At 38.0% G+C, this 27748-nt stretch overlaps 1 protein-coding gene across 2 annotated transcripts; it reads left to right on the plus strand.

Annotated features, from left to right (window-relative positions):
• Positions 1 to 27748, plus strand: SYK (spleen associated tyrosine kinase). 2 transcript variants are annotated; one of them, XM_013130559.1, is made up of 13 exons: positions 1 to 414; positions 1820 to 1980; positions 10595 to 10733; positions 12109 to 12187; positions 13168 to 13205; positions 17561 to 17629; positions 21002 to 21092; positions 21773 to 21950; positions 23439 to 23648; positions 24080 to 24269; positions 25605 to 25745; positions 25989 to 26101; positions 27676 to 27748. In XM_013130559.1, the coding sequence occupies exons 1-13, from the start codon at positions 1 to 3 to the stop codon at positions 27746 to 27748; spliced, it is 1896 nt and encodes a 631-aa protein (XP_012986013.1). The 2 variants fall into 2 exon arrangements, with proteins under 2 accessions (XP_012986013.1, XP_005154967.1); XM_005154910.1 differs by lacking the exon at positions 17561 to 17629.

A 27748-nucleotide genomic window follows, 5' to 3' on the forward strand; every position in this document is an offset into this window, starting at 1 on the left:
ATGGCTTCCAGCACAGTGAACCCTGCTAACCATTTGCCATACTTCTTTGGCAATATTACACGTGAAGAAGCAGAAGAGTATCTGATGCAAGGAGGAGTGAGTGATGGACTATACTTGCTCCGCCAAAGCCGGAATTACCTGGGTGGCTTTGCCTTATCCTTGGCCCATGGAAGGAAGGTTCATCATTATACCATTGAGAGGGAGCTGAGTGGCTCTTATGCCATTGCAGGAGGCAAGTCGCATGCCAGTCCTGCTGAACTCATTAGCTATCACTCAGAAGCAGCAGATGGCCTTATCTGTCTATTGAGAAAACCTTTCAACCGACCACCAGGTGTTGAACCCAAAACAGGACCCTTTGAAGACTTAAAAGAGAACCTCATCAGGGAGTACGTCAAACAAACTTGGAATTTACAGGTAAATCCAGGATGATTTTGCCATACAGTGGTCTTTGAGTTAGGAGAAAAAAGAGATTGCAGTGTTTGTTTCCAGCTATAGCTGTTTTTATGTGGCATTTTTTCCCAGTGGAACCATAGCTGTTGAGTTTTGAGCAGTGGGGTGGTTTTGTTTTTGTTTTTTTTTTTTTTTTCCCAGTGGATGCAGTAAGATGGCCATAATAGTTTTCCTGAAATTTTACAAAACTTTGGAGCTTTATGATGTCTTTGTTGGGTATAGCCTTATTTACCATCTATCTATCTAGCACTAATCTGTATCATCAGATTTCCACATGCACCAAAACAGATGTAGTGAACAAGATACAGAAATGGTTTGTTTATTGCTTTTGGTTCTGAATTTTTGTTCATTGATGTGCAGGCAGGCAGGGTGACAGGGTGACCTGTTTTGCATCCTCCCCTCTTAGTTGGCCTCCTGCTTGTTTAAATTTGTCCAAAACAGAACTTGGTTTCTTAACTGCAGAACACTGATTATACATCTTTGGTACTGCCTGTGTCAAGCAGGAATGTTCCATGCTGAGGAAGACAGGTTGGATTTTTTCCTTAGAATGACTGTGAAGAAACCGGTCCTAACATGGAAACACCAGTGTAGGACACTGCAATGGGAATTGTATTTCACCTTGGGATGCCATGAATTACCATTATGAACTCCTGGAGTTGCACTCATTTTTTCATCTCTTTTGTTACTAGCTAGTAACCTTGTGTGTTCTGTTCTATAATGTATATCAAGCAATGCACAAACTGAAAAAGTCTGAAACTTACTACAAGTGTTGAGGCTAACAGTTCTTTCTGATGAGTCTGAGCCCAATCTAGAAAGAAGTTGGTGAACTCAAGTTGAAAACTGATGAAACTAGTGGGTTTTGCCCTCAAATTCTGAGCCAGATTTAGAAGTGGTAGGTTGTAGATCGGTTTATAGGTATATAGGTTATACCAAAATATTAACATAGTTCACTCTAAAACTGGGACTGTCTTGCCTGCTTTTTATGTCTTCAACATAAACACACCTCAACAGTTCAAAGCATGTTCAGTTTATTTCAGTAAACTATCATAGGATATTGAGACTACTTAGAGTTAGCTATGTCTCAATTGCATAAAAATGAGGTGTAATTTTCAGTTATATACTGAATAAGCTTATTTAATAAGCTTAATTAACTACTTATTTATCTTTCTATTTATCAGAGATAAAGGAAGAATTCCAGCTCTGTGATGTTTAGATTACTATACATTAGTTTCTGGTTCAATATTTTCATAGCAACCATATCTTTATATATGTGCAGATTATGGATGTTCCAAAAGCAGTTCTTTACTGGGAGTCTACCTGTCATGTTTTTACTGCAGGAGAGTTTGACTGTGTTTCTACCACTCTCTAGGGACACGCTCTTGAACAAGCTATCATTAGTCAAAAGCCTCAGCTGGAGAAGTTGATTGCCACTACAGCCCATGAGAAGATGCCATGGTTCCATGGGAGGATCTCACGGGAAGAATCAGAACACCGTATCCTCATTGGGCCAAGGAACAACGGAAAATTTCTGTGAGCGCTTTTTTTCTGGTATTTTTGTGTACCACCACTGTTATTACACAGAACCCTTGAGTGAATCAAATGAGGGTATGCCCTAAAATGTATCTTATTCACAGTTAAAGAGCCCAGTCCAGCATGATATACAAGACATAATCATCCATGTATTAAGCAAGTGCCTCCAAGATTAGGTTTCCACTTAGCTGAGGATGGAAAACTATAGCAAAATCATGGACCATTGGTTTTTTTATCAAATACTAGGCTTAATTCTAAAGGGAGCATCAGAGAAACTCAATGGCAAGAAAAATCCATTGAACTTTGTTTTATAACTGATAAACAGGACTAAGTGACTGTGGTAGGCTAACCTTGGCCCACCAAGATGCTGTCACACTCCCTCTCCTCAACAGAATATGGGAGAAAACAGGATGGAAAGGCATCATGGGTAAAAATGGAGAGAGGGAGATCATGTACCAGTAAATTCTTGTAGGCAAAACAGGATTCCTTTTGGGAAAATATAGTTATTTTAGTATCAGTTAAAATTGAGCTGGACAGTAAGAAACAAAGACAAAAACATAAATAAAACACCTTCCCCTCACACACCCACACCCCCAGTTCTCACAGATGCAACTTCACTCTTCACACCCGAATCTTTTCCCCACCAAGCAGCACAGGGGAGGATGGGTGTAGAATGTAGGCTGCAGTGAGCCTGTAGCAGCATCTCTCTGCTGCCTCTTCATGCTCACACTGCTGCAGCATGGGTCCTCCATAGGAAATATCCTTCAGGAAACACCCACCTGCCTGGAGGGCTATGGTGTGGACACCTACTCCACCACGGCCCCTCACACAAGCTGCAGAAGACTGCTCTGGTGCCTGGAGTATCTCCTTCTGCCTCCTCCTCTGCCCTTGGTGTTTGTGCTGCTGCTTCTGGTTTGTGTTTGGCTTTTTCTCTCCACCACCACCCACCAAGTGTACATCTGTCCTTAATTATGTTTTCACAGAGGCAGAGACACCATATACATGGCTGAGGGTCTTGGTGCTGCCCTGCGCAAGTGTCCATTGGGGCCAGCCAGAACCAGGGCAGCCCCTGGTCTTGTCAGAGAGGCCCTACAGCATGGCTGCCACAGCCTGGCCTCCTCAGAGAGGTCCTACAGCACAGCTGCCACAGTCTGGCCACTTGTACCCCGTATACACTAACTCACCAAAGTGGCAAAAATACAAACTGCCTGTTGGGATCCATAACTGTCAGTTTCCCAGGGACAGTGGTGGTGCTTGGCTTTGTACTTGCACAACAAATGGAATTGCTTTTACCTTGGTAATGCCACTTTTTGTCTGCCGCTGTCTGCATTTACTTGACCTCGTGATGTTTTGTTTTCTGAGTGCAAATGCATCATTTAGGATAGTGACTAACGGCCATCGCCTCATGAGGATTAGAGACAGTCAAAATCTTCTAGCAAAAAAAGATTTTCTTTGGAAAATCCTCATTTGAAAAAGTATTTTCACTGAGCTTTTTTTTTCCCCTCTGTCCCCCAGTACAAGTATTTATATAATGATAGAAAATGAAGCTTAAGCATCATGGCCAGGAAAGGATCACTTAGAGCTGTGCAATTCCTGAGAGAAATTTCATCACCCACTTATGTGGTCTTCTTCAGCACTTGACTATCACCTTTTTAAAGCTAGGCCAAAGTAAAACCCCAAGAGTGAGTGCAGGATGGGTATGCTTCTGCAGTACCCACTCTTTCCCTTTACTGATTTGCCGTAATTATATCATCCAGCTGGTCATTTACCAGTTGCTTTTGTTGCCATTTGTAACAAAAAAAATTGTTATAAATTTGTTAAAAATTTTATTACACATTTTGGTGGATCCAAAGATTCCCCTTATCACATATTAATCTTTTCTGAATTCTTCCTGTAGCACAGAGATTTCATTGGTTTGATGAATGTAGTCACTGTCACAGAATACAAACACAGCATTGCCATACCATCATTCCTTGTAATTGCTCAGTGATTTTCATAGTATCTTTTCCTACATTTTAGACATAGGAGTGGGAGATCTGAAACAAAGCAGCAACCCTTTCTTTTAACGGCTTGTTTTTTTCTATTAAAAAAATACTACTTTCTGAATTAACATCTTACCAAATCAATGCTATTTAATCAATGACCTGAGTCATGTATTAAAACTTCCAGATTTTCCAGTTTCTTTCTTGCACACTTTGGTTTCTGTGGGGTCAAAATGCTTCTCTTTGGGGGAACATATATATATATATAAAATTTATTATTTTTATTTAGGGAAATGGTTCTCTTAGCTATCATTTCTTAACAAGATGGATGGGCTTTGGAGTGGAGTGTAATTTTTTAGCAGACTTGTCATTTTTAGTCTCTTTTGTAGACCCTGGTATCTTTTTAATCTTCTATAGGTATTTCTACAGCTTTAAATGGGAATACTCTCAAGCATTTTCCTGTTCCCCCTAGAGATGGCCTGGTGCTGTTCGCAGCAGAGGGGGCAGACAGACCTCTGTGGGATTGCGTAAGTCAGCTGGTGCCTATCTATCAGTTCTCTGGAAACCAGGCAGCTGCTTTCTCATGAGGTAGATAAACCCCACAGAGGGGAAAATGCTAAATTCAAACCATGTGCCAATAGAGCTTAGATAGTATGAAGATATAATTGACAGTGTGTTGAGCTTGAGTCCCTCTTACTTAGTACTAACACTGTTTACTTCTGTATGGTGCTGTATGATGCATTAGTTGTTCTTGCACAGACTGCCTATCTGTCAGGTTTAGAGCTTAGTAACCACTTAGCTGCCCTTTACTCTTATGCTCCTGGGGAAGAAACAGGGTTAGATCTTCATCTGCCCCATAATTCAGCAGCCAGAGCAGCAAGAGAAATAATGTGATGATTGTTTGTATCAGAGATTGGTGATTTTTCCTCTAGAGCTCATCTAGCTCTCAGCTCAGTAGACATAGAGGCTCATCAGAAATAAGGAAAGAACTGTATAATTTAGACAGGTTTTGTATTTTCTGCATATGTGGTTTGCCTAACATAGGCTTGCTCAGTAGGTGTTCAGAAATAGACCACTCATTAGTTAGCTAACTGAAACAGCAGCAGCAAAATTTCTGAGTACTAGAGAGGTGCGTTTTACATTTCAGGCCCAGGCATTGCATACTTTTTCACTACCTAGCAGCAGTGCATGTGGTATCTTCTGTCCATCTGTAGGCTGAAGTCTGTGAATTTGTGCTTGTGAATGTAGCTGATCAGGGACTGTTTCTCTCAAGTTGGTTAATACATTCAAGCCTGGTAGCTGATTGAAAGGTAAAATTGAGAAACATTCATTGTCTGAGAGAAGTTCAAGTGTTGAGATAGGACTTGGAGACTGGGAAAATAGGAGGAAGGTAGATTTTCAATGAGACGTACTATGAGGCTATTCAACATAAATAGGTGCTGGTATTTGACAAAAGATAATCTTGTTTATTAAAATAATACATTTTAAAAGGCTAGAATATTTCTGTATAGTCTTTTACAAGGGTCTCTAAAACTTCAGTACACCAAAAATGTGCTAACAATCTGACATACCTACCTTGAAACAAAATCCAGTACAGCAGTCTCTCTGAGAACACATCTGTTCCCCAGATTTCTTAAGTGCTGCTTTGCAGCACAACAAGATTATTAGATCTAGGTTTTTTTTTTTTAAATACCATAAATATGGAAAGAATTTTACAGCTTCCTGAATAGGAATAGCATCATAAATCTAACACAGCTACTCATCCAAGCTGCTGACTCATCATGGCATCTCATGACATCAAGAGTCTAAACTGTCCCTTATTTGTCACAATAGTTAGCACTAGTAAAAAAATTTAGAAATCAAAAGTTTTGAAGTGCAGTTGTCCATAAGTCTTCTTGTGTTTTGTCTGACCAGAAATCTGTGGGTTTGATACATGTAGCAGCCATGTGTACATTAATCTTACTGTCTTCCACTAGGGATTTACCACTGCTGGAGTGCATTCTGAGCTACGTGATTTATCTGATGTTGTAAAGTATTCTTTAAATAAATCTATCAGTATTGTTTCCATAAATGGAATTGGACATTGTTAATTTCAGACAAAGAGAAAACAGTCCTATTAGACATGAGCTTAATTCAGAGATGTTAATGATGAAGTTCCTCTTCGAAGTACCAAGCACTTGCTAGGCTTAGATGACCATAAAAATTTTCCAAGATACATGGAAAAAAACAGACAATGAACCATAGTTCTGGAGGTTCTTCTCCACAGCAGCCTGGAGGATGCAAACAGCTCTTTGGAAGAGGTGTTTGCTGATCTTCAGTGAAGTGCACAATTAGGTGCCACTTGCAGACCTTTACAGTGGGGCTGTGGCTTCTAAAGACTATCTGTACACTGTCTGCTTTAGCAGCAGAGTGGGTTGAGGGTGTGAAAAAAAGATGCAGTTTCTGAGATAGCTACTTCATGAAGATCCCATGTTGCGGGTGCAGTTATACAGCAGAGCTACTTGTAAAGGAGCAAATTTAAGTGGAGCATAGTGTAATTTGCTGTCAGGGTAATGCCACCATTGCTGACAATGCCAGCAAAACAGACTGCAGTGATGCAGTTGTTCTTGCAAAGGTGTTTCTTCACTGCACAGCTTACTAGTGTGACCAGGAACTGGAGTTTTAGGTCCTATTGTAGATAGCAGTCATGTGTGCCTGAGCTAGTTCCTAAATTCTGTAGTATGCTGACATTTCTGAAACAACTTTAATGTGTTACTAAACAGAGAAATTATAGCCCCAAGAGAACAAAAATGTAGATGAAGACTGCACTCAGACTATTTTTTCCTTTGTATGATCCTTTTATAAATAGCACCAAGGTCATTCCTTATTAGCACTCTGACTCAGAATATGTGCAGTCATATTTGAAGTGATAACGACTAGCCATATTGTTAATAATGTTACGAGAGAGAGAGATATTCATACAGGCAGACAAGCAGGGAATGCCTGGAGTTTGATCAGCAGTGGGGAATGTTGATATCTCTGGCATCAAAGAAGCTGTTATAACTGAGATGAAAAAGCAAGGCTGAGAACAAGCTTTTAACGCACTCTTGGATTCAGGAGTGATAATATTTCACACCATTCCTAAAGCAAGCATCTTACTGGTTTATTTCCTTCATTATTCTCCACTGTAGATTGCTGTGACTTCTTTCCTACACAGTCAATGAGGCATATTGTAATAGCAATTTATTTTTTTAACCCCTAGGAATTTTTTTTCCTTTAGAAAAAAGTGATCATTTGGCTTTTGACTTGGAAGCAGAAAAAACTGAGGCATTCATTCTTTTTGCCTCCAAGCAAAAATAGAGATTCTCCCAAGTGAGAAAACAGATAGCTATTTACACACTTTGTAATGATACACTGAATACTCACTGATTGCTATTTGGGTTACATTCACATAAACATAAAAAATACTCAAGGGTAGGTTGCATTAAAATTTAAATCAATAAATAAACCTTTTTTGCATTGCATTGTATTGCATAACAATTTGAGTTTTTCAGATCTTTCTAAAATTGCTCTTTAAAAAAAAACAGAAAATCTGGATACCTTGGTGCTTCTCTAATGTATCTGTGAATTTAAATTTGCTTTCAGTGACATTGTTCATTATCAGTGGTTTCTGATTAATTTGATCTGAACAAATTAATCATTGTTTCCGATTAATCTCAGTGTGTGAAAGGAAAAGATTGCTTATTTACAGGTGTTTCTTATCTGTATATTCTAATTCTGTAATTTGTATTTCACAGCAATTGCCATGAAATGGAGGACCAGGTGATACTTCACTAGTAGCTTCCTTCCATGACGAAATACTTTTTTTGTTTTTTAATACAACTTTTTAAAATGAAGATTTTTTTGTTGTTATCAGTACTGTGTGCAATTTCCAAGCATATTGAAGCAGATACTGCATTTGGAACTTAAGTTTTTTTTTCTTTTCATAGGAGAATTACACACATGAAGCAAGACCCCAAATCTAATGTGATGGCCCTTAGTAGTACAGGCAGCACCCTCAAGAAGATGTGAAAACCTTGATTTCAATTTTAAGATGTTTCGGTTTATAACCTTTCAGTTTGAGCAGCCTTTTATTTGGTACCATTTTTTATGCCATTTTTCACAGTATCAGTACTGCAAGGTATTGGATACTGTATCCAAATGAAGTTCTGGATGCTTAGTCTAACCTAGACAGCCATTATCACAGCCTTCATAACCAAAATGAAATTGCACATCATGGCCTGTGACTATACTTGTCACCAAAGGTAGTAAAAGTTTTTGGTTTGATCTATGATGAGAAGTTCTGTGTGAGCACTTTTTTGGACCAGTAAAGGATCTCATTGCCAAAACTGAGACTTAGGCCCGTATTTGATTATTGCTTCAGTGCTCTTGATACTTCTGCTCTTTAGGCATGTGTTGGAAGATAGTAGTACCTCCTCTTGTGTTCTGTAGGGATCCAGTTTGTCCTGGAGCTGAATGGCTACAGTTTAAAAAAACACCTGGGCTATAACCCCAAGAAAACGGGAACTGGTCAATTGTAAGTGTTAGCATGGAGATTTTTTTGTGCATGCAGTGGTAGAGGTGTCTGACAGAAGCTGCTGTGACTATGAACTGCAGATGTATTCAGAGTTAATGTAACTGTTGGAGTGGGGGAAGGGATTGCTCAGAAATGATCTCATAAACCTGAACTCTTCCTAAATTGTGCCTTGAATAATGATAGGGCTGTTTGGATCTATGCCATGGTCCCTAAAAATCAGGATTCTTATCTCCCATTGATGAGTGTGATTTCAATAAATGTTTACAATGCCACTTGGAATAGTAAAAACTCTTGCAAAGGAGAATCAGTTTCGGTAGAGCTAATTGTGTTGGAGCCACCATTTCCTCGTGAGAAACACAAAGGACATTTTTTACTAGGAAACAATCCATTTGCATTTTTATAATCTTACCTATGCTGAACAGAAATCTGAGTGCAATGAAATGCCATTCATGTTGTAGGAACAATGTCCTATATTCTGAAAATATTTTTCAGCTTTATTTGCTAAAAGTAAATGAGAGAAAGACAAAATAAAAGCAGTTCTTCATTTTAGCAGAGCCTGTTGCTCTCCACTGGTCAGTCAGCACAGGAAGTCAGCACTCTGAGAAAATACGCGAATGTCATGAAAAACCAGATTGTGGTGTTTCAAGTTGCTTTAGAGAGACTAGGCAAGTTACTTTGGTTTCAGAAAAAAAACTGACCTTGGTTCCTTTTTTTTTTTTAGCCAGTGTCCTGTTCACATCTTATACAACAAGAATCACTTCTTGGAAAGAAAACAGTTGCATGAGTAGTTCAGACAAAACATATTTAGTTCAACCTTGAGTGGGTCAACTGGGGAGCAGAATTTACTGCCTCTGCAGTCTTCTGTGATATGATAGCAAGTACTAGTGTTGCTAACAGAAAAGTTTCACAACGCCTTAGATAGCAAATCCTGCTATATTGCTTTTCAGAACTTTTTAAAAATTCAAGGGAGAATGATTAGATTTCTAAGCACAATGGAACAAGTAATGTTTCAGTGTTGCTGAATCTGAGTTTTTCATAAGACAAACCCATTATTCCAGAAAATTGTAAACTAGCTCTATTTCTGTTTCACTGTCAGAAGCAAGTGAACATAGACAAACTAAAAGAAAAAGCCTACTTTCTAAACTCAGAAGTGCTATGCCAACTAGGATGGAACTAGTAGAAAACTCCTATCTACTCTTGGAACAGGCACCGAAAGACCCTGGTCCCAGTGTGAGCTAGCCTTGAGTACACATAAACCAACTCTGCCACGCTTTAGCAGTATCTCAGATGTTACTTGCAGACCTCCTGTAAGATCATTCTGTCTACCTATGAATTCTAGACAGCGTCTTTACATTACATTTTTTGATTTCTGACTGCTGAAGTTTAAACCAGATACATACTCCAACACGGTGTAAAATTTCATGTGAATTTCCTGTGAAATCTGCAACAAAGCACTAATATCTTTACCAAAATTTTAAGAATTTATTATTACAGAAACATATATTTTTCTTTACATTTCCTGTCAAACAAGATGCTTCAGTGCACAAAGATTTTCCCTTTATTTGTTATTTCACAGTATGGTTTTATAGTATTTTATCTTCCACCCTTACTGTCATCTGTTTATTTAAAAATAAGAGATACGAGAGAGAAATCTTGCTTTAGAGAAGGCACTAATCTGTTGTTTTTAATTCTAGGTCAACTTTAGAGGACACTGAAGTATAGCTGTTTGCATATGCTAAATCCTGGCCTCAGATTTCTGTGGGCTTTGCAGGCCTGTAGTGCAGAAGCCTTCAAATGCTTCCTTGCTCAGAGAGTGCTGTGTGCACTGTGCAATGCTTTGTAGCTGCCTACAAAGAGCTCCACATCCTGAATATTTTGTTGTCATCTCTTGCCTCTTGTGGGAGAAAAAAAAATTCAGGGAATTATGTCTGAAAACAAATTACATTAAGAAATTAATGAAAAGCTTAACAAAATGTCTTTAAAAGTTGCAGTACTGATTTTATTTGGTTTTAATTCAAAAGCTTAAATGAAAAGGTGATTTTAAAAATAACCGTGAGAATCTCTCTTATTTCTACAGTATCCGAGAAAGAGACAGCAATGGTTCCTATGCCCTGTGTCTGCTGAATGATGGAAAAGTACTGCATTACCGTATTGACAGAGATAAGACAGGGAAGCTCTCCATACCGGATGGGAAGAGATTTGACACCCTCTGGCAGGTCTGTTAAATTTGAATCACTTGGATATCTGTTGTCATATTTCTGTATAACTGAGTAAGGCAGCTTGTTTTACTATGCTGTGTGACAACAATCTTCATCTAAACAGCAGCATCATTTGGCAGGTTGTTTTTCATATGTTTCAAACTTTATGTGGTTTCTATCCAGGAAGAAAATATATGTTAGTATATAAAGTTGTGTAAGAGCAGAGAGTTTGATCTTTTTCACATGTGATATTGCAGCTTGGACCAGTTCAAAATCGCTGTAATTATTATTCAGGTAGCTGAATATTCTCTAGAGTGGAAAACCATTTGCATTTGCAAGTGACCATATTCAGTAATAGCTATGATAGGTATAGTCTTTTGCTAAAGAGCTTATAACAGCAAGAAACAGAATTCTAGGAAGCACAAAGGAAATGGTTTAGGACGTTGTACACATACTGCATTCTTTAGCTTTCTAATATTCTACCTTAAAGGCTGAAAAAACATCGTTTGCTGAAGGTTACCACCAAAATATGTCTGACCCCTGGTAAAGATTAAGCAATTAAGGAATTCATAGTTGACTGTCCCATAAATGGTAATAAAGTGAACATTGGAGAAATGACTGTGTAAATTGAAAATGCTAAGCAAATTTAAATCCCTGCAGAAATCTCTTACATCCTCTTTGCTGAAAATTCTAGTAAAACAAGTAAAGTGAGCCACAAATCTAAAATATGAGTCTTTACTTTTATATTTCATTCTTAGCCTTTTCTGTAAAAGTCCTGCATACTACTTTCCTGGAGTCACTGGAAATTTAAAAGCAGTTATGTCTGCAACTTTTTCAGTCACAGACCCCCTCCTTTTACTCAAGTGTACCAAAGCCAAAATATCAGTAATAAAATAGCATGGTGAGGACAACGAAGAACAAAAATGGCCACAACTGTTGGTACTATACATTTATTAATTGCTTACATTCCACTGCGACTTTGAGGGCCAAAGAAAGCATTGCTTATGAGGACAATTCCTACACTGTAGTTATACCCATTTGGGGGAAGAAAAAAAAAAAAAGAAATGAGGGTGGAATGGAGTTATAAAAAGAAGTGATTTGCTCAGAGGTGCAAAGGTAGCAGAACCGGGTGTGGAATCCTGAGTCTTACAAATTCCTGGATCAGGGGTTCCAGATTCAGTTACATCAGAAACAAATCCCTGCTAAAGAGAAGTAAAGATGAGGTAAGAACATGTGCAATAAAGATCTGCTATATGCCCTGTTCACTTGTTGTAATATGTACCAATCATACATACATACACAGTTTTAAAGAGACAATTAATTATATCATCTTTACCTTTTAATATCTTTTTCTCTTCTTTTTTCTTTTTTTTTTTTCCTCTTATTCTGGTAGTTAGTTGAGCATTATTCATACAAACCAGATGGATTATTAAGGGTTCTTACCATTCCCTGTCCACTTGGCTCAGAAAATGGTGAGTTATTCCTATTATTTTTATATGTATCAGTAGCCATGGTAATGATGATAAAGATGTGTGCCTTTTTTCCATTTGCCATGTAGGTGGGTACAGATTAAGGTAGATTAAAGTTGGATTAAAAAAAAATATATATATTTCCAACTTTACAAGTAAATTGTGTCAGACCATGCAGAATAGAGGCAGATCCTGTAGATTAAGGGAGGCTTCCAAGTCCAGTTATCCTGGCTCTAAATCGGCATCAGATCGAGAATGTGCTTTGCTGCTTGAAGTGACAGTGTGTGTTACTTGGCCCCACACACTAACAAGGTGGTCATCCTAGCACTCCTCCAACTGTCCTTGTTCCGAGCTGAGGCCAGCATATCAGCAGCAGTGCTACAGGCATTCAAGTTGGGTGCAGTTGCATCCAATGTTGGAGAAAACAGGGCAGAACAGGGGATTGGCTGCTCCTGATGTTGAAAATGGGGGTCAGAGAGGCATTCTTTGATAACCTGGGAGAAGGGGAAGGGATGGCAGTGTGGGGGGTGTGCCCTGAGGTCCAGTATATTCTTTGTCCTGTTTCTTCTTTAATGTCATATTAAATACTGATGAGACCTTGTCCTTCCTCTTGCCCTGACTGTCAGGGGAAAAAAATATGATTCTGCTCAATCGTTGCCTAACTTGTGCTATTCCAGAAGTGGTGTTCTTTCTCTAAGGCCTTCTGTCATTCAGACTAGATACCAGTGGCATGGTGAGAGGATATGCCCATACTTATTCTGCTCCATCAAATCACTTTAGGCGCTGCCCATACTTTTGGCTCTGTGGCAGCAAGTACCAGAGTCTGCTGCACATTAGAGACAAAAGGAAAGAGAGTTGGTAAGAATAAAATGCACTGTAATGCAATTTAAAAAATAGAAAGTTGATTCCCTGTGTAAAGTTTATGTTCTTATAGTACATTTCTCATCTTGCTCAGCATCCTTCCACATGTGATTATTTTACAGATAATGTTGGTTTTCCTTTTCCTGGACCCCCTTCTAAGGTAAGAATAGGTGTTGGTATAGCAGCAGCATTAATTTGAGAAGGCTTACAGTCACACACTTCTCTAAGAAGCCAAATGCTTGTATATTGTTGCGTCAGTGAATTTGTTTCTATAGGTATATAAGTAGTAGGTTGAAAAGAACATGCTAAACATAGTCTAGCATGGTTATTGCTTTCATCAGTCTTTTGCGTGAGCTGTTTATAATTTAATTTTGTGAACTTCTTTTTTACATATAATGTATGGAAAAATCAGTATTTGTCATATGTGGAATTGATCATCATGTTCTATAATTACTGTATCAACATTAGGAGGAGAGATACTGCCTTGTCCATTTTGAGAATCTACTGGCTGAAGCAGAAATTGAGGTTCAGTTTAGTTTTAGATTAGGTCTGTGCACCTAACAGCAGACTTTGCAGAAGGGTTTTAATTCTTTGTGTAGTGAAACTGGGGGAAGTTCTTTCATCAACTCCATGAAGAGTGAGCAAGCCCATCTGTGATTATCATTGCCTAAGTTCTTAGGGTCCATTGATGAGAGGAGCCACCTGAGGTATAACACATAACACCTCATTCAACTGTAGCTGATCTGAAATAAGGAATTTAATTTAGTTGTGTCACTGTGTCCTGGAGAGCCTAATCAACTAAGTCATTATCTCAATGCAGTCCCACATTATAGAAAAAAATATTTGTGTTTAAATAAGCAATTACATTTACTTCAGTACCTGTGGGCCCATGAACAGCCATTCTCCTACCACAACTTTCTGAAAATCAAGTGCCCCATTAAATTACTTAAAATTATGCAACCAAAATTGCGAAAATTATGCCTTACTAACTTACGTCTTACTATAGGTATTTAACTTATCAAAGAAGTAGTAACAAAAACCCCCATGTATCTGACAAAGTTGATTGATTTTTAGGACTGTGCAACAGAAGTAAATGAACCAACCACTTCTCGCCAATGCATTGTATTAATATCACCCCAGTTGTTGATGATGCTTTACAGGTGAAAATGTCAGTCATGCTAACAGGGTGTGGTTAATCTTGCCTAACATTAATGAACTTAAATCAAGAGCCAGTCATTCAGGAAATAACAAAGGCTTGCTTTTGAAGAATTTGAAGAGAGAGAGAGAGAGAGAGATGGTCGGACCCAGTGAGCTGTAGTCAACAGCTCCATGTCCAAGAGGAGACCAGTGACAAGTGGTATTCCTCAGGGGTCAGTAGTGGGACCAGGGATGTTCAGCATCTTTGTCAGCAACGTGGACAGTGGGACTGAGTGTACCTTCCTCAAGTTTGCCAATGACACCAAGCTCTGTGGTGCAGTTGGCGCACTGGAGGGAAAGGATGCCATCCAGAGGGAGCTTGACAGACTTGAGAGGTGGCCAGTGCCAACCTCATGAAGTCCAGTAAGGCCAAGTGCAAGATCCTGCACCTGGACTGGGGCAATCCAAAGCACAACTACAGGCTGGGTGGGGAGGGGGTTGAGAGCAGCCCTGAGGAGGACTTGTTTTGGTTGACAAAAAAAGACTCGACATGGTCCAGCAGGGTGCACTTGCAGCCTAGAAAGCCAACTCTGTCCAGGGTTGTATCAAAGGATATGGTTGGCCAGCAGGTCAAGGAAGGTGATTCTACCTCTCTCTGCTCTCATGGGACCCACCTTCAGTACTGCATCCAGTTGTGGGGCAATAGCACAAACGGGAGGTGGACCTGCTTGATTAAGTCCAGAGGAGGGCCATGAAAATGCTCTGAGGGCTGGAGCATCTCTCCCATGAAGAGAGTCAAAGAGAGTTGGGCTTGTTCAGCCTAGAGGAGAGAAGGCTCTGGAGAGACCTTATAGCAGCCTTGCAAAACTTTAAGGGGGCCTACAAGAAATCTGGAGAGGGACTTTTAACAAGGACATGTTAAAATGTGATAGGGCAAGGGGGAATGGCCTTAAGGTTACAGAGGGAATATAGATTACACATTAGAAAAAAATCTTCACTCTGAGCATGGTGAGGAACTGGCACAGGTTGCCCAGAGAAGTTGTGGCTGCCCCATTCCTGGCATTGTTCAAGGCCACGTTGGATGGGACTTTGAGGAACCTTTGGTTGCAACCCCCTGTGGCCTGGAACTGAACTAGATAATCTATAAAGTCTCTTCCAACCCACACCATTCTGTGATTCTATGAGATTAATTCCACCCTTTAACTTTTCTAGCAATAGCTGACTTAAGTATGTTTGGTCACTTGCGCATTTTACATACAACCATTAATGATTTCAGGATTGATCAGTAGTAGTTATGTTTAGGAGTCATCATGACGGATAGAAGGAAAAGGTATGAGTGAGTGTGTTAACTGTATATTTTGCAAATATTCTACTAAAATACTGTTTAAAGTTACAATATGTTTGGCATTCTGAACTTCTTTAAACTGAAATCTGAATGTTGTATTTTCTTTAGTTTTCTCGAACAAGCCTGCTAAGTTACTTTCCTGTAGTATAAATATAGAAACAGAAAGTGAAAAATTCTAAAGTAATATTACTGCTTATGGAGCTCAAAGACTTCAGTTACTATTGCCAGGTTGTCATACATTAATATTTTCCCCAGTAACTTACTGAAGACCATTTGTGTAGGTTTTTCTTGTATGCAGGGGCTAAAATACCGTGATTTAGATTGCAAAAAATGCATTCTGAAAAGAACAAATACAATCACAAGGTCTTACATAGAGGATATGCAGTCTATATTCACCATCAGGATTAATACTATTTTTTAGAGTTTTGGTATTTCTGAAGGACTGCATGTTTTTTTATTTTACAAAAGGAATTGCCAAAATATGTGAATTGGGATTATGAGTATTTGAACTGGGACACAAAAGAATTGTGCTGAACTGGAGAAATGTCCTGGAAAAAATGAGGTGAAGTAGAAACTAGTTCAACGCATTTTACTTCTAATAGCTAGCTGTAGAACACAGGATGGAGAGCAGGAACAGATTTTCAGGGGAGATGATGCCTGTAATGAATCAGAACAGGAACAAGGACCAACAACCATCATGCTGGTAGAAGAAAGGGACACATGAGAAGTCTCCAGTGTGTTCAGTACTCAAAAGGTCTCAGCTGGAATACTTTCGTCAGTTTTTGGCACTGCGCCGAAGAATGCTGACCAACAGGAGATAATGCAGAGTCAGGCAACAGGAAAGATGATGACTTGTGAGAATAGATTGATTAGAAAAAAAGGAGCAAAATTGAGACAGAACATGATTAATAGCTGAAGCATGGAGGGGAATGGCCTGTTCTGAGGGGCAATACAATGCTGGTGCTCCTATCTAGACCAATTTTTCAGTAAATTTTTATTTTTGTGTATCTTAATGCCTGAAATACACTGGTGAGATTCCAAAGACTTACTGGAAAGCATGCCCAAATGTGAAGTTGTGTAGAAGCTGAGAATGTATGACCACTGGGGAAAGATCTGCTGGATGATATTCAAAGCAGACTGCCCAATTAATTTAACTAGAATCTGCTGGTGTGTTTGGAGTAAATTTTACAACATAAAGGAAGCTATTTTATTAAGGAAGCTAGGAAAGATACTGATCCTAACCACTAGAAAAGCTATTTTTTGGGAAAAATAAAAAGTAATAACAGGTCAGATTGGGTTTTTGAAAGTTCAGAACATCCAACCATAAGTAATTTTAAATGTTGTTTTAAAGTAACTAAGAATGTGGCTCAGATTATTATTTCAGCCTGAGTGTCAGCCTAAATGCTTGGTCATCACAGTTTTAATTAGTCAGGTAGGTTCTCTGTTACCCTAGAAATGCTAATTAGTCACATTTAATTAAGTAAATGTATTATAGTAAGATATATTTGCATTTCTTTTAAAATTATCTTAATACAAAACATAAGTGCATTTTAAAATCTAAAGCCTGTTCATTTTTTTTTGGAATTAAGACCAGTTTGTGTGCTTTTTGCTTCAATAGCCACATTGTTGTAAGACCAATGTTTGCTTCAAATCTTGCTAATTAAATCAGTCAGACTTGTAGACACCAAAGTTACTGTCTGATTTACATTGCTAAATGTGTACTGAAGTTCAATAACTCAGGCAGGAGAAACATACCGTGTAAAAAGGCAATGTGCTTGAATTTAAAAACTGCTTTAAGGTATATGTATGTATTCAAGATGGCTTGAAAGTAACATAGTCAAAACTTTCATAGTAAGATTTCCTGTATTAGATTCCTGTATTAGATTTGTCTGATGCATTGTATTTGTACTTGCAGGCACACACAAGGGAAAGGTTGGGAGTGTTTTGTTCTTGTATATTACTTCTGCTTTGTAAAATACCTTTAGTTATTTTCCTGACATATTTAATGTTCCTTTTGATATTGTGGTTTCTAGAGTTGGGCAGGAGGTGGAATTATCTCAAGACTCAAATCGTACACCTTTCCAAAGGCTGGCAGCAAAAAGGTGCCTCATATAGTCTCAGGTTTTTTAATAAGTTAAAAGGACTTATATTTGACTAATTTCACTCTTTTTTTTACTCCGCTCATTTGGCTTGCTGTTATAAATGTGTGTCTTGGCTAATAACAATCAGATTGTGAAGATTTTTTTAACTTTCTGCTTTTTTCCTAATCATCTGCGTAAGTATGGCCTTGATTTTGTAACTAAAGCAATAGTTTTAAAGAAGTTTTTAAATTTGTGGGACTATTTTTAAGTAATTTCTCACATCCCAAGATTTTAGTGCAGATCTCAAAATGTCTGCGAGTAAAATGTGATAAAACACTTTTCAAAAAACCAGTCACTTACAGCAGAGCAAAATGATATTTCTACTCTGAAATATCATTCCTAATCAGAAGATTGTCTTTCTTACATAATGATACTGAGCACGTTTAGGGAATAATTTGTTAATAACAACCACAAAGTATATTCTTACAGAACCAGTGTGCACAAATCTTGTTATGCATTCATGCTAATTACATTTGCACAAGTGTAAGATGCCACAAGACCAAGTAGAATGGGACAGGTGATATCAGGGAGTCAAGGGGAATCTAGCTGTGTACTAATGAAAATGCTGTTCAGAAAATTGTGTTTTCCAGCAATTGATGTAGTTGTGAAATATGCAGTTATGAACTTTGTCTGCTTGCTGAGAATAACATGTGTGTCCCTGTTCCACCTGTGAGTCTTTTCTTGTTTATTTATTTATTCCTAGTTGCTCTTTAACAAAAATGAGCAGGCATAAAAAGACAGATACCACCCATTAATCCCAACATGCAGAGTTTACTTTAGACCTGGCTAATTAGGCAGTTACTCCTCTCACGTAAAAGCTTTCAGACACTAAAATGGAAAATTTACACTTGGAATAGTATTGGAAATTACATTAAAAAAAAAAAAACCCAACAAACCACAAACTGTTTATTTAAGTATATTTTTAGTACTCAGATCAAAAATTTTCAAGCTGTTTTATTGTAATGTAAAATTGACAATTTAAATGACCTTGTGCCACCTAGTGGTGATTTATGTTTTCATAGCAAACGCTCACTGAGCATTTGGCTGATTTTGTCATGCAGTATTTTGCTATTCACGTTGGTTTAGCAAAATAAGAGACTATGTTTGTGTGTTTGCAAATCAGAATTATTAACCTGAAAAGAGCTTGCAGTTGCTGTACTGATCGACTTTGTAAGTATGTTCTTTACTATGAGATTAAAATCTTTATTATAGAAATCAGCCTTAGAATAGTTAAAGCCATGTCATTCATATTTTTAAACAAACATAGGAGGGTCTTGTTCCCATTCCATCAACTAGATTCTATCAAATCTGCTCAAGGGTTATCCTGTTAAGGCCTTATCCACGCATAGAAAGTGGTATTGCTTTTACTAGAAAGATACGTTTTGAGGCAATGCAAAGGCTCTGCCTTCTGCTTTCCTCTCATTGTTGGTGTGGCTGTATTTCTATAAAAGTGCCACACTGGTATAGCTAGTCCCTAATAAGGGGAAGAATGGTAAATTTAGAAGAGCTTAAGTGAATAAGATTAGCTTACCTGAGAAGTTTAACCAATGAAAATCAAACCTTAGCAGAAGGCAAAAAAAAAAAAAAGTATTGATGTGCAGACAGGACTGGATCACAACAGCTTTCTAGTATTAAAGCATTAACTGACAGCCTGCCCCATAGTTTAGAAGTGTCCATACCACAAGGTGTCACATACTGTGCCATTTGAAATCTTGAGCTTACCATTTTCAAAGGCCTTTCCCAAAGTGCTTGTATCTTATTCCTTGTAAGCTTGGGGTACAGTGAGGAAGGGTGGTACACAATCTTTCTACTCGTCTAAAACTGAGGAAAATCTGCTGAAATTTTATCCTTCTGTGGGATGAATTTATATTCCTTGTTATATAACAACTACACAAGCTCCATCCAGCACTTGACTGTTTATGGAAAAGAAGAAAACAGCTGCATGCTTCATTGATTAGCTTGGAGCTAGAACCTGGAGCTACAGCTACACCTACACCTACAACTGAGTGACTTTACCTAACTATGGCTACAGAAAAGGTTTCAGAGTTTTTAGAGATGGGTGTGCTGTGGAACATGTAATGGTTTTGGATTCAGATACTCCCATCACAGTTTTTGGTGCACAATTGAGGTACTCCCCACAATGAACAGAGGACAATTGATAATGCTGTCAGCCCTTTCAAAAAAGCAAAGGAGGCCCAGAGCAATGCAGGCTCTTTTAGATGTCATTTTCTGAACACTTTGCATTTCTATCAGAAAGGTTATTTTAAGGTTAAAATATACAAAAGCATCCTTTGAAAGCATGATCTTATAATCCCTAAGTATTTCAGAACTTTCTTTCCAGTATCCTGGAAACTGCCAAAGACTCAGCATCTCAGTCCCTTCCTTAGGTAGTGATATTTTTATCCTTTTATTACTCAAGTAGTGTTTTGCAAGTAGAATATACTTTTGTTTCCCATTCAAGCCAAGCAGGTTAGTGTTGATGTTTGAATTTCTGGTATCAAAACAGTCTTAGGAGGGTGAGGTCACTCATGACTAGAGTAGAATTTTTACACTGCAAAGCAAAGGGACTAAACTGCGGAAATAAGGTCTGTAATTCCCTGTTCCTGACAGTTTGTAGACAGAAAAGAGAAGAATAAGTTTCTGTCATCTACTTTGTAGTGCCATACTCATCCTTCAGCCAAGTAGCATGAAAATATGTTGTGTTTATGCTGGGATGGTTTGTGTGCTCCATAGTGTTCCTTTGATGAAGAATAAAGAAAAGGGATTGTATTTGAAACAGCTGCTCTAGTAAGAGTTAGATTGTGAACTGACTGGTCTAGTATCTGGTCCATGAAATAATTACTTTTTACCCCAGATTCATCAAAGTGGAGTCACTCTGTAGCATCCACAAGAGAAACAGGGAAGTATTTTTTGCTCGAATTTGTGCTAGGAATTTCTCTGTGGCCTAGGTATGGACAGAGATAACTTGGAGAAGGAGGAAGGACAGATTAAAGAGAAATTCCTATGACTAATTGTGTTACAGGTTAGATTTGAAAAATGTATGTAAATTTAATATCTGCAGAATAAGATTTGTGCATGACCCATTCTCTCAGATCAAATGCTCTAAAATATTTGCAAAGCCTTTTTGTGCTTTAGCGGTGTATGTTTTATTTGGCCTGCATATTTACTCAAGCAATAACTTCCAGAATGAAATAACTTTGCTGGATCACTTTCTCATTTTCTGATTCTCATCTGTGTGGCTATTGCAATCATTGTACCATAATCGTTGGGGAAAGAATGCTTTTAACTTACCAATTCATTGCTAAACATAAAACCTCTATTGGTGTGCTACAGCTTCAGCCAACTACTAGCCACCCACCTGATGAAGCACCTTTTAATCCTTACGTACTGCAGAGGAAAAGAGATCTTACAGGAGCAGAAAAAGGTAGGCAATTTACGTCATTAATACAATTTCCTACATTATGCCAAAGATCTCCCATTAACCATATTTCATTTTTCTGGCATTTGTGTCACACCATGTTGTGTATTGGTACAGCCACTATCGTAGCTCAAGCCTGGAAGCTGAAATTGCCACATGTCACCATCAGTAATAAAAGTAATTTAGCAGAAATCTTTTTTCCATATTGAAGTGAAAGATTATTACTTCTTTGACTCTAAAAGCTGCATCTTCCACTTCTTAAAAGGAACCATGCCCTGTTGCATCCACAGTACAAAGCTGGTGCTCAGACTTTCTGTAAAATGTAATTAATGATTATGGTAAGAATGAGCTACATATAAGGCAGCATTCTGAGTGAAAGAATTGTCTGAGGTAACTAACAGGAAATACTAAGGAGAAGGGCCAGCCTTTAACCCTCCTTCCATTAAGGAACCTCCTGGTTTCACATTATGCAAATGCTCAGTAGTTAAAGCATGTCACCAGGTAGAGGTCACTCTCTTTGGGGGTTTTCTGAAGTGTCTGTAGCTGAACTGCCAGTGTTTTCTTCATAATGCCCTCCTAAGTCAAACACACTGATGATCCTTAACATAGAAAGGGTGAATATGTAAAAGCTGTGGCAGCACAAATGTCTTAAATAATGCCTGATTTTTTCGTTGATTGATCTGCAGGTGATCAGAGAGATGCCTTACCCATGGATACTGAGGTTTATGAAAGTCCATATGCTGATCCAGATGAAATGAAACCAAAAAATGTCACTCTCGACAGGAAATTGTTAACCTTGGAGGAAGGAGAACTTGGCTCAGGCAACTTTGGTACTGTAAAGAAAGGGTTCTATAAGATGAAAAAGTAAGTGTTTTCTTCTGTTTTCATGGAATCTAATACATAAGAGTTTTTAGAGTTTTTAGTTTTTCAGCGCAGCAATAATCTGTGCATTTCATTTGGGGTGACAGACTGCACCTGAATACTTTTGAATAGTATTTACCAGTTTCTTTTTGTACATGCACTCATACGCTCATTTTCACAGAATCACAGAATTGCTAGGGTTCGAAGGGACCTCTGGAGATCTAGTCAAATCCCCCTCTCTCCTGTTTGCAGACACCTCTGCCTACAGCATAGCCACCTCACAGCTATTATTTTTGTCTGTGAAGTGAGGAAGTGCCCTTTAAGACTATTTTCCCTCCTATTAGGGATAGTAGGGTGGGAAGTCCACTGCCTTACTCCATAGTTCGTATGGGCAGTTGTGCTACTCAGTATGCCCCATCTGCACAACTGCTCTTTGAGAAATGGTGTAGAGTGACATGGATACACCTGTAGCACAGAGATTTTCACCTAAAATAATTATTATAAATACCTATTTTATGAAGCTGGAATACTGATTTTCAGGAAGATAGAATATGCTATGCCCTCTCTATCATGTTTTTGCCGCGGAACAGACCCTTTACTGTTAGGGTGGTGAGGTACTGGAATGGGTTGCCCAGGGAGTCTGTGAATGCTCCATCCCTGGCAGCATTCACTTGGTTTAGAGTGAGGTGTCCCTGCCCATGGCAGGGGGGTTGGAACTAGATGATCTTAAGGTCCTTTCCAACCCTAATGATTCTATGATTCTATACTGGGAAAATTGGGAGCATATTACTATTAATGCATTTTCATAGTAAGATGTTATCCATATGTTGTTTAAGTGCATGGGCTGATTATGTATACAATTTCAGCACTTGAAGCTGCAAGCATATCTTTAGCCAAAGTTTTCAGAGCCAGGAAGGACTCTTTTTCCAGTGCATCTGGGGGGATTTGAAGGGCTCTGGTCCCAGCTTGTGTGTCTGCTAATCTTATTTCACTTTTGAGCTCTGTCAACCTCATCAGTCATTCTTTTATTTAGCTTTTATTTGTGAGCTGCAGGTTGTAGGGATAGGTCTAGTTTCTCAGGATTTCAGTACACTGCCTTGGTGCCGTTCAGTGCTGCATGTTTTAATCTCACCCCAAAAATACCTCCATGCTTAGAAAGACCTTTATAGCTTTTCTTGCCACAAAAGCTTTATAGCATTCTTGCCATAATGAGCAAGAAGATATTTTCCACTATGTTTGTTTTCAGGCCTGCTAAGACATTTTTATGACTATTTATAAATTTCCCAGATTCTTTCAACTTTTTCTTTTGCTTAGCTGCCTTCTGACCTTTTGATAGACATTTCTTTGTTACAGTTGGGTTTTTTCCCCTTCTGAATGTCAGTTCTGTCTTTTGTCACTGTATAGTGTGCGCATAAGCATCAGATGAAGGTTGTGTGCATTGGCACATAGATTTTTCAGCAACTAATCACAGAATTGGGTTCTTTTTCATAGGGGTGCCAAGCCAGTGGCTGTAAAAATTCTCAAGAATGAGAGTAATGATCCAGCCATAAAAGATGAATTACTGAGAGAAGCAAATGTAATGCAGCAACTGGATAACCCATATATTGTCCGAATGATAGGCATATGTGAAGCTGAGGCATGGATGTTAGTGATGGAAATGGCTGAACTTGGGCCATTGAACAAATTTTTGCAAAAAAACAGGTATGTAAGTGTGATTCTATTTCGTAGTATTTAGCCAAAGGGTAAAAGAGATACAGTTTATTTTGGTTTGACTTGTTTTTCCTTTAAGGGCAATTTTAAATTCATATGTTGTTAATGTAATAATTAATGATTTAGTTACTCTTTACTGGCACATGATTATTGTGTACATGTTTTCTAGATGTCAAATATTTCACGTAAAACAGTGAATTTTAAATAAATGAAAAAATTTTCACATATCCTCATTTATTAATAGGATCACACATCATCTTGGTCAGAATATTCTTCTGCTGCCTGTTTTAATTAAAGCTTATCTAAGTGAATCAGGTTCCTATATGATGTTGGGAAGTTTATAGTAAAGATTTATATTTGAACTCCCTGAAAAGTCATGAAAATGAACTCCTGACCTCTTACAATTCAATTATGATTTTCAGACATGTCACGGAGAAGAATATAACAGAGCTGGTACATCAGGTTTCCATGGGGATGAAATACCTGGAGGAGAGTAACTTTGTTCATAGGGATCTGGCTGCAAGGAATGTGCTATTAGTCACCCAACATTATGCCAAAATTAGTGATTTTGGGCTTTCTAAAGCTCTTAGTGCTGATGAAAATTATTATAAGGTAAGGTTTGCAGAACACATGAAAGCGGTATAGTAGCATAGCTCAATAAGGTTGCAGTTGTTTTTAAAAGTTGAAAATTAGAAATAATATGTATCATCCATTATTTTATAGCTTGTCAATATGTCACTGATTTTCAAAATGTGTGATCAACACTAGGAGATGTGTATGGAGGAAAAAGCCTGTCAATTCTTTTATTTGCTTACTTCTTCTATTTACTTCTGGTAAACTTGTCAGTAAAAGGTTGAAATTTATGGTAGAAATGAGGTGCCTTCATAACTAAAAGGGGGAGAATGTATTTGTTGCAGATATTAACTTTTGGGCACATGATTTTGACCATGTGTAAAGACAGTTTAGGCTAGCACACAGTATTATTGGCTAATAACTGAATTCAGGGAGGTTTTTGAAAGAACATCACTGGTACATAATCATTGCTCTAAGCAGAATATGTTTAGCTTGGTTTTAAATTCATTGGATCTCTGTGCAGCTAAAGGGTCTTAAATAACTGACACATATAATAAGGTACAAACATCTGCGGGAGACAAAGGCTCTAATCATATCTGCGTCTCTTTTTTTCTGATAAATTGCTCTTGCAGTTGAATTTCTTCCTTCTGCACATTCCCTTTCATCAGCTATATAAAACTAGTAAGCTAGACTCTGAAACCCTGCAGAGGAGGAGCAGGCACATACTCCCTTCTGAGGACCTTCTTGTGGGAATAGTCTGGGAATCTGCTGCCAGAAAAGGCAGTAACATCTGAAATCACTGCCAGCAGCCTAGCCAGAGCTTCTGTCAGAGGTTTGAGAATCAGTATCAAAGGCCCAATCCCTTTACAACTCCACAAAATGCAGTGGGGTTCTTTCACTAGATCTCACTCTTTGCTGGGATAGCTTAATGCTTACATTATCATAACACAGTGTTATGACATAATTTAATCAAACTGAAGTGTACCATAAGGTGATCAGTCTGCTCTGAAATAGGGTGTCAACTTCAAGTAATGACACTCTGTGTAACTGATTGTGTATCTTCAATCCCCTGTGGAGACCCTAGTTGAAAAATCTTACTTTTAAAGAGAACCTTTGAATTAAATGCCACTATAAACGTGATTCCAAGTCATTTAGATAGACTTGGATTTACCATAGATTTCATTTTGTTGCATTATTTTGAAACTAGAAGATTCAGGAGCAAATTTGTAACAATTTTAAAGCTGATTCTCATTCTTTCTAATACAAACTGTATAAAAATTGTCATGGTACGAATCTGTGCATATGAATTCTGATGTTTACTACTTTCTGCTGTCTCTAGCCTGCTTTTTTCCTTTATTTTATGATGTATTTTAGGCACAAAGTCATGGAAAATGGCCAGTCAAGTGGTATGCTCCAGAATGCATGAATTTCTACAAATTCTCTAGCAAAAGTGATGTGTGGAGCTTTGGGGTTTTAATGTGGGAAGCTTTCTCTTACGGGCAAAAACCATATAAGGTGAGTAGTTCTATCTGGCAATTTTTTTTCTCTAAAAATGCAAGCAAATTTGAACCAATCCCTTCTCCTACATAAAAAGGTTTCTATTACGGGCTAAGGCTGGCCTTAGCACCCCATCTGTTGCAACAAATAAGTTGCAAAGATAGTCCTAAAACCAGCTCCAGGCCTCTGATTGTTTTATACTAGCATGTGTGCTGCAATCATTTGCAAGTTGAATGACTGTTCTGGTCACCCTGATTCCAGGGAATGAAAGGTGGTGAAGTTGCACAGATGATTGAAAGAGGAGAACGAATGGAACGTCCAGAAGTCTGTCCAACAGAAGTCTATGATCTAATGAAATTGTGTTGGACATACAAGTGAGTATGATGTGATGCTCTCTCTTTTAGTAGAAGTATACTTCAGTCTACTTACTTAATAGCCAGGATGGAGGGGAGGAATGGGGAAAGGTATTTCAAAATATGTTGTTTCAGCTGGTGTTTAGCTTGCAAACAACCTCCAAACTAAAGAATTGGTTGCACTTTCAAGTGAAAATTGTTTGAGTTACAGAGTGTACTAAGAGAAGCTGATTTTGCACAGCTGATTTTGCTGTAATAGTTATATACAAAATACAGGGTGTCATAAAGAAACAAGTATTTTGAGAAGACAGTCTGAAATTAAGCATTTTTGTTTCATTTTGGATTGTATTTTGTTTCATTTTAATTTCCAAGACTTTACTGAAATTTCAAAGTCATATTGCCAAAGTCATATTGCCAAACAATAATTAATTGTTTTGACCTATTTTTCTCTTCTTTGATTTCTGAATATATTAAAAATTGGATCCCATTGACTTAGTAAGAGGCAAAATACCTTTTCAGATCACACATAGTATGTCAGAAACATTTTTTCTGATCAATAACAATTCAGAAGTTAGAATTAGGAAATGCAGACAAGGAAGAAAAGAAAGGCTACCTGATCTGTTCTTAAATTAGTGTATTGCAAAAAATCTACTAAAAATGTTTAAAGATTTTTCATTTTAAACTATTTTGTTGACTTTTAGATGTAGGAAGGTTTCCATAAAGTATCCAAAGTTTATTGTAATGTCACTTAATCTTCCAGTTTATCCTCTGGAGAATATGTGTGCCTAGCAAAGGTCTCTGTATTCTTTATAAGGAGCTGGGGTACTTCACTTTTAGGTATCTTGATGCTTTGTTAGTTTTATTACGCCTAGTATTCTGGAAAGACTATGGAGCCATAAAATAATTTCTGCCTTTTAGTTTGACTAAAATGCCGTAACAATTCTAGAGTGGAAAGTTTTGGGGTTTTGCTGTGATTAATAAGCATATCATAAAGTATGCTGGTTTTTTTTATTTGTACTCACATATCTTTAATATTGGAAAGAAAAAAAGAAGAAATAAAAAGGAAAACTAAAGTCAGGCAGTGTAACTGTTTCAATATGTAATGTATTATTGTAAGAGCTTCTTGCCAGTTCAATTGTGTTTTCCCATCAACAAAGAATTGAAGATATAGAGGAATGACAGTACATACAGTGGTATAGCCATATGTGCAGGCTGCTCTCAGTGGTGGTAAGCCACTCTGTATGACTGTAGTACCCATCATAAGGCAGATATTGTGCTGTAAATATTTTTTTTTCTGTAGATTATTGCTGGAGGAAATGAAGTAGAGAATTAAATGGAGCTGATTTACCATTTCTTTCTTACAGTACCTTCACCAACCACTAAGTAACATGCATGATATTAAATCCACTGACTGGATGCTCTGTAGTGGTATTTGCCACTTGGCATTCATTTTGTAGCATCATGTTCGTAGTCTTCAAATACAGTGAGCAGCTTTAAATGAGCTGTCACTGAGGTAAAGCCCCGAGTGTTACAAGGGCCATGCACCTCCAGAGCTTTCTGCTTCCTGCGTGGTGACACTTGTCATCTTTCCACAGTGTTGATGACCGACCAGGATTTGTTGCAGTTGAGCTGAGATTACGTAACTACTATTATGACATTTCCCACTAA

Source organism: Melopsittacus undulatus, chromosome Z, assembly GCF_012275295.1.
Source record: "Melopsittacus undulatus isolate bMelUnd1 chromosome Z, bMelUnd1.mat.Z, whole genome shotgun sequence".
Lineage (NCBI taxonomy): Eukaryota > Metazoa > Chordata > Aves > Psittaciformes > Psittaculidae > Melopsittacus > Melopsittacus undulatus.

What these genes read in the sequence shown, in the direction of transcription:
- SYK (XM_013130559.1), top strand. Translation starts at nt 1, where the DNA reads ATGGCTTCCAGCACAGTGAACCCTGCTAACCATTTGCCATACTTCTTT. An exon ending in TCCACTTGGCTCAGAAAATG is followed by an intron (nt 12,188 to 13,167) that starts GTGAGTTATTCC and finishes ATTATTTTACAG; the next exon opens with ATAATGTTGGTTTTCCTTTT. An exon ending in ACGGGCAAAAACCATATAAG is followed by an intron (nt 25,746 to 25,988) that starts GTGAGTAGTTCT and finishes CCCTGATTCCAG; the next exon opens with GGAATGAAAGGTGGTGAAGT.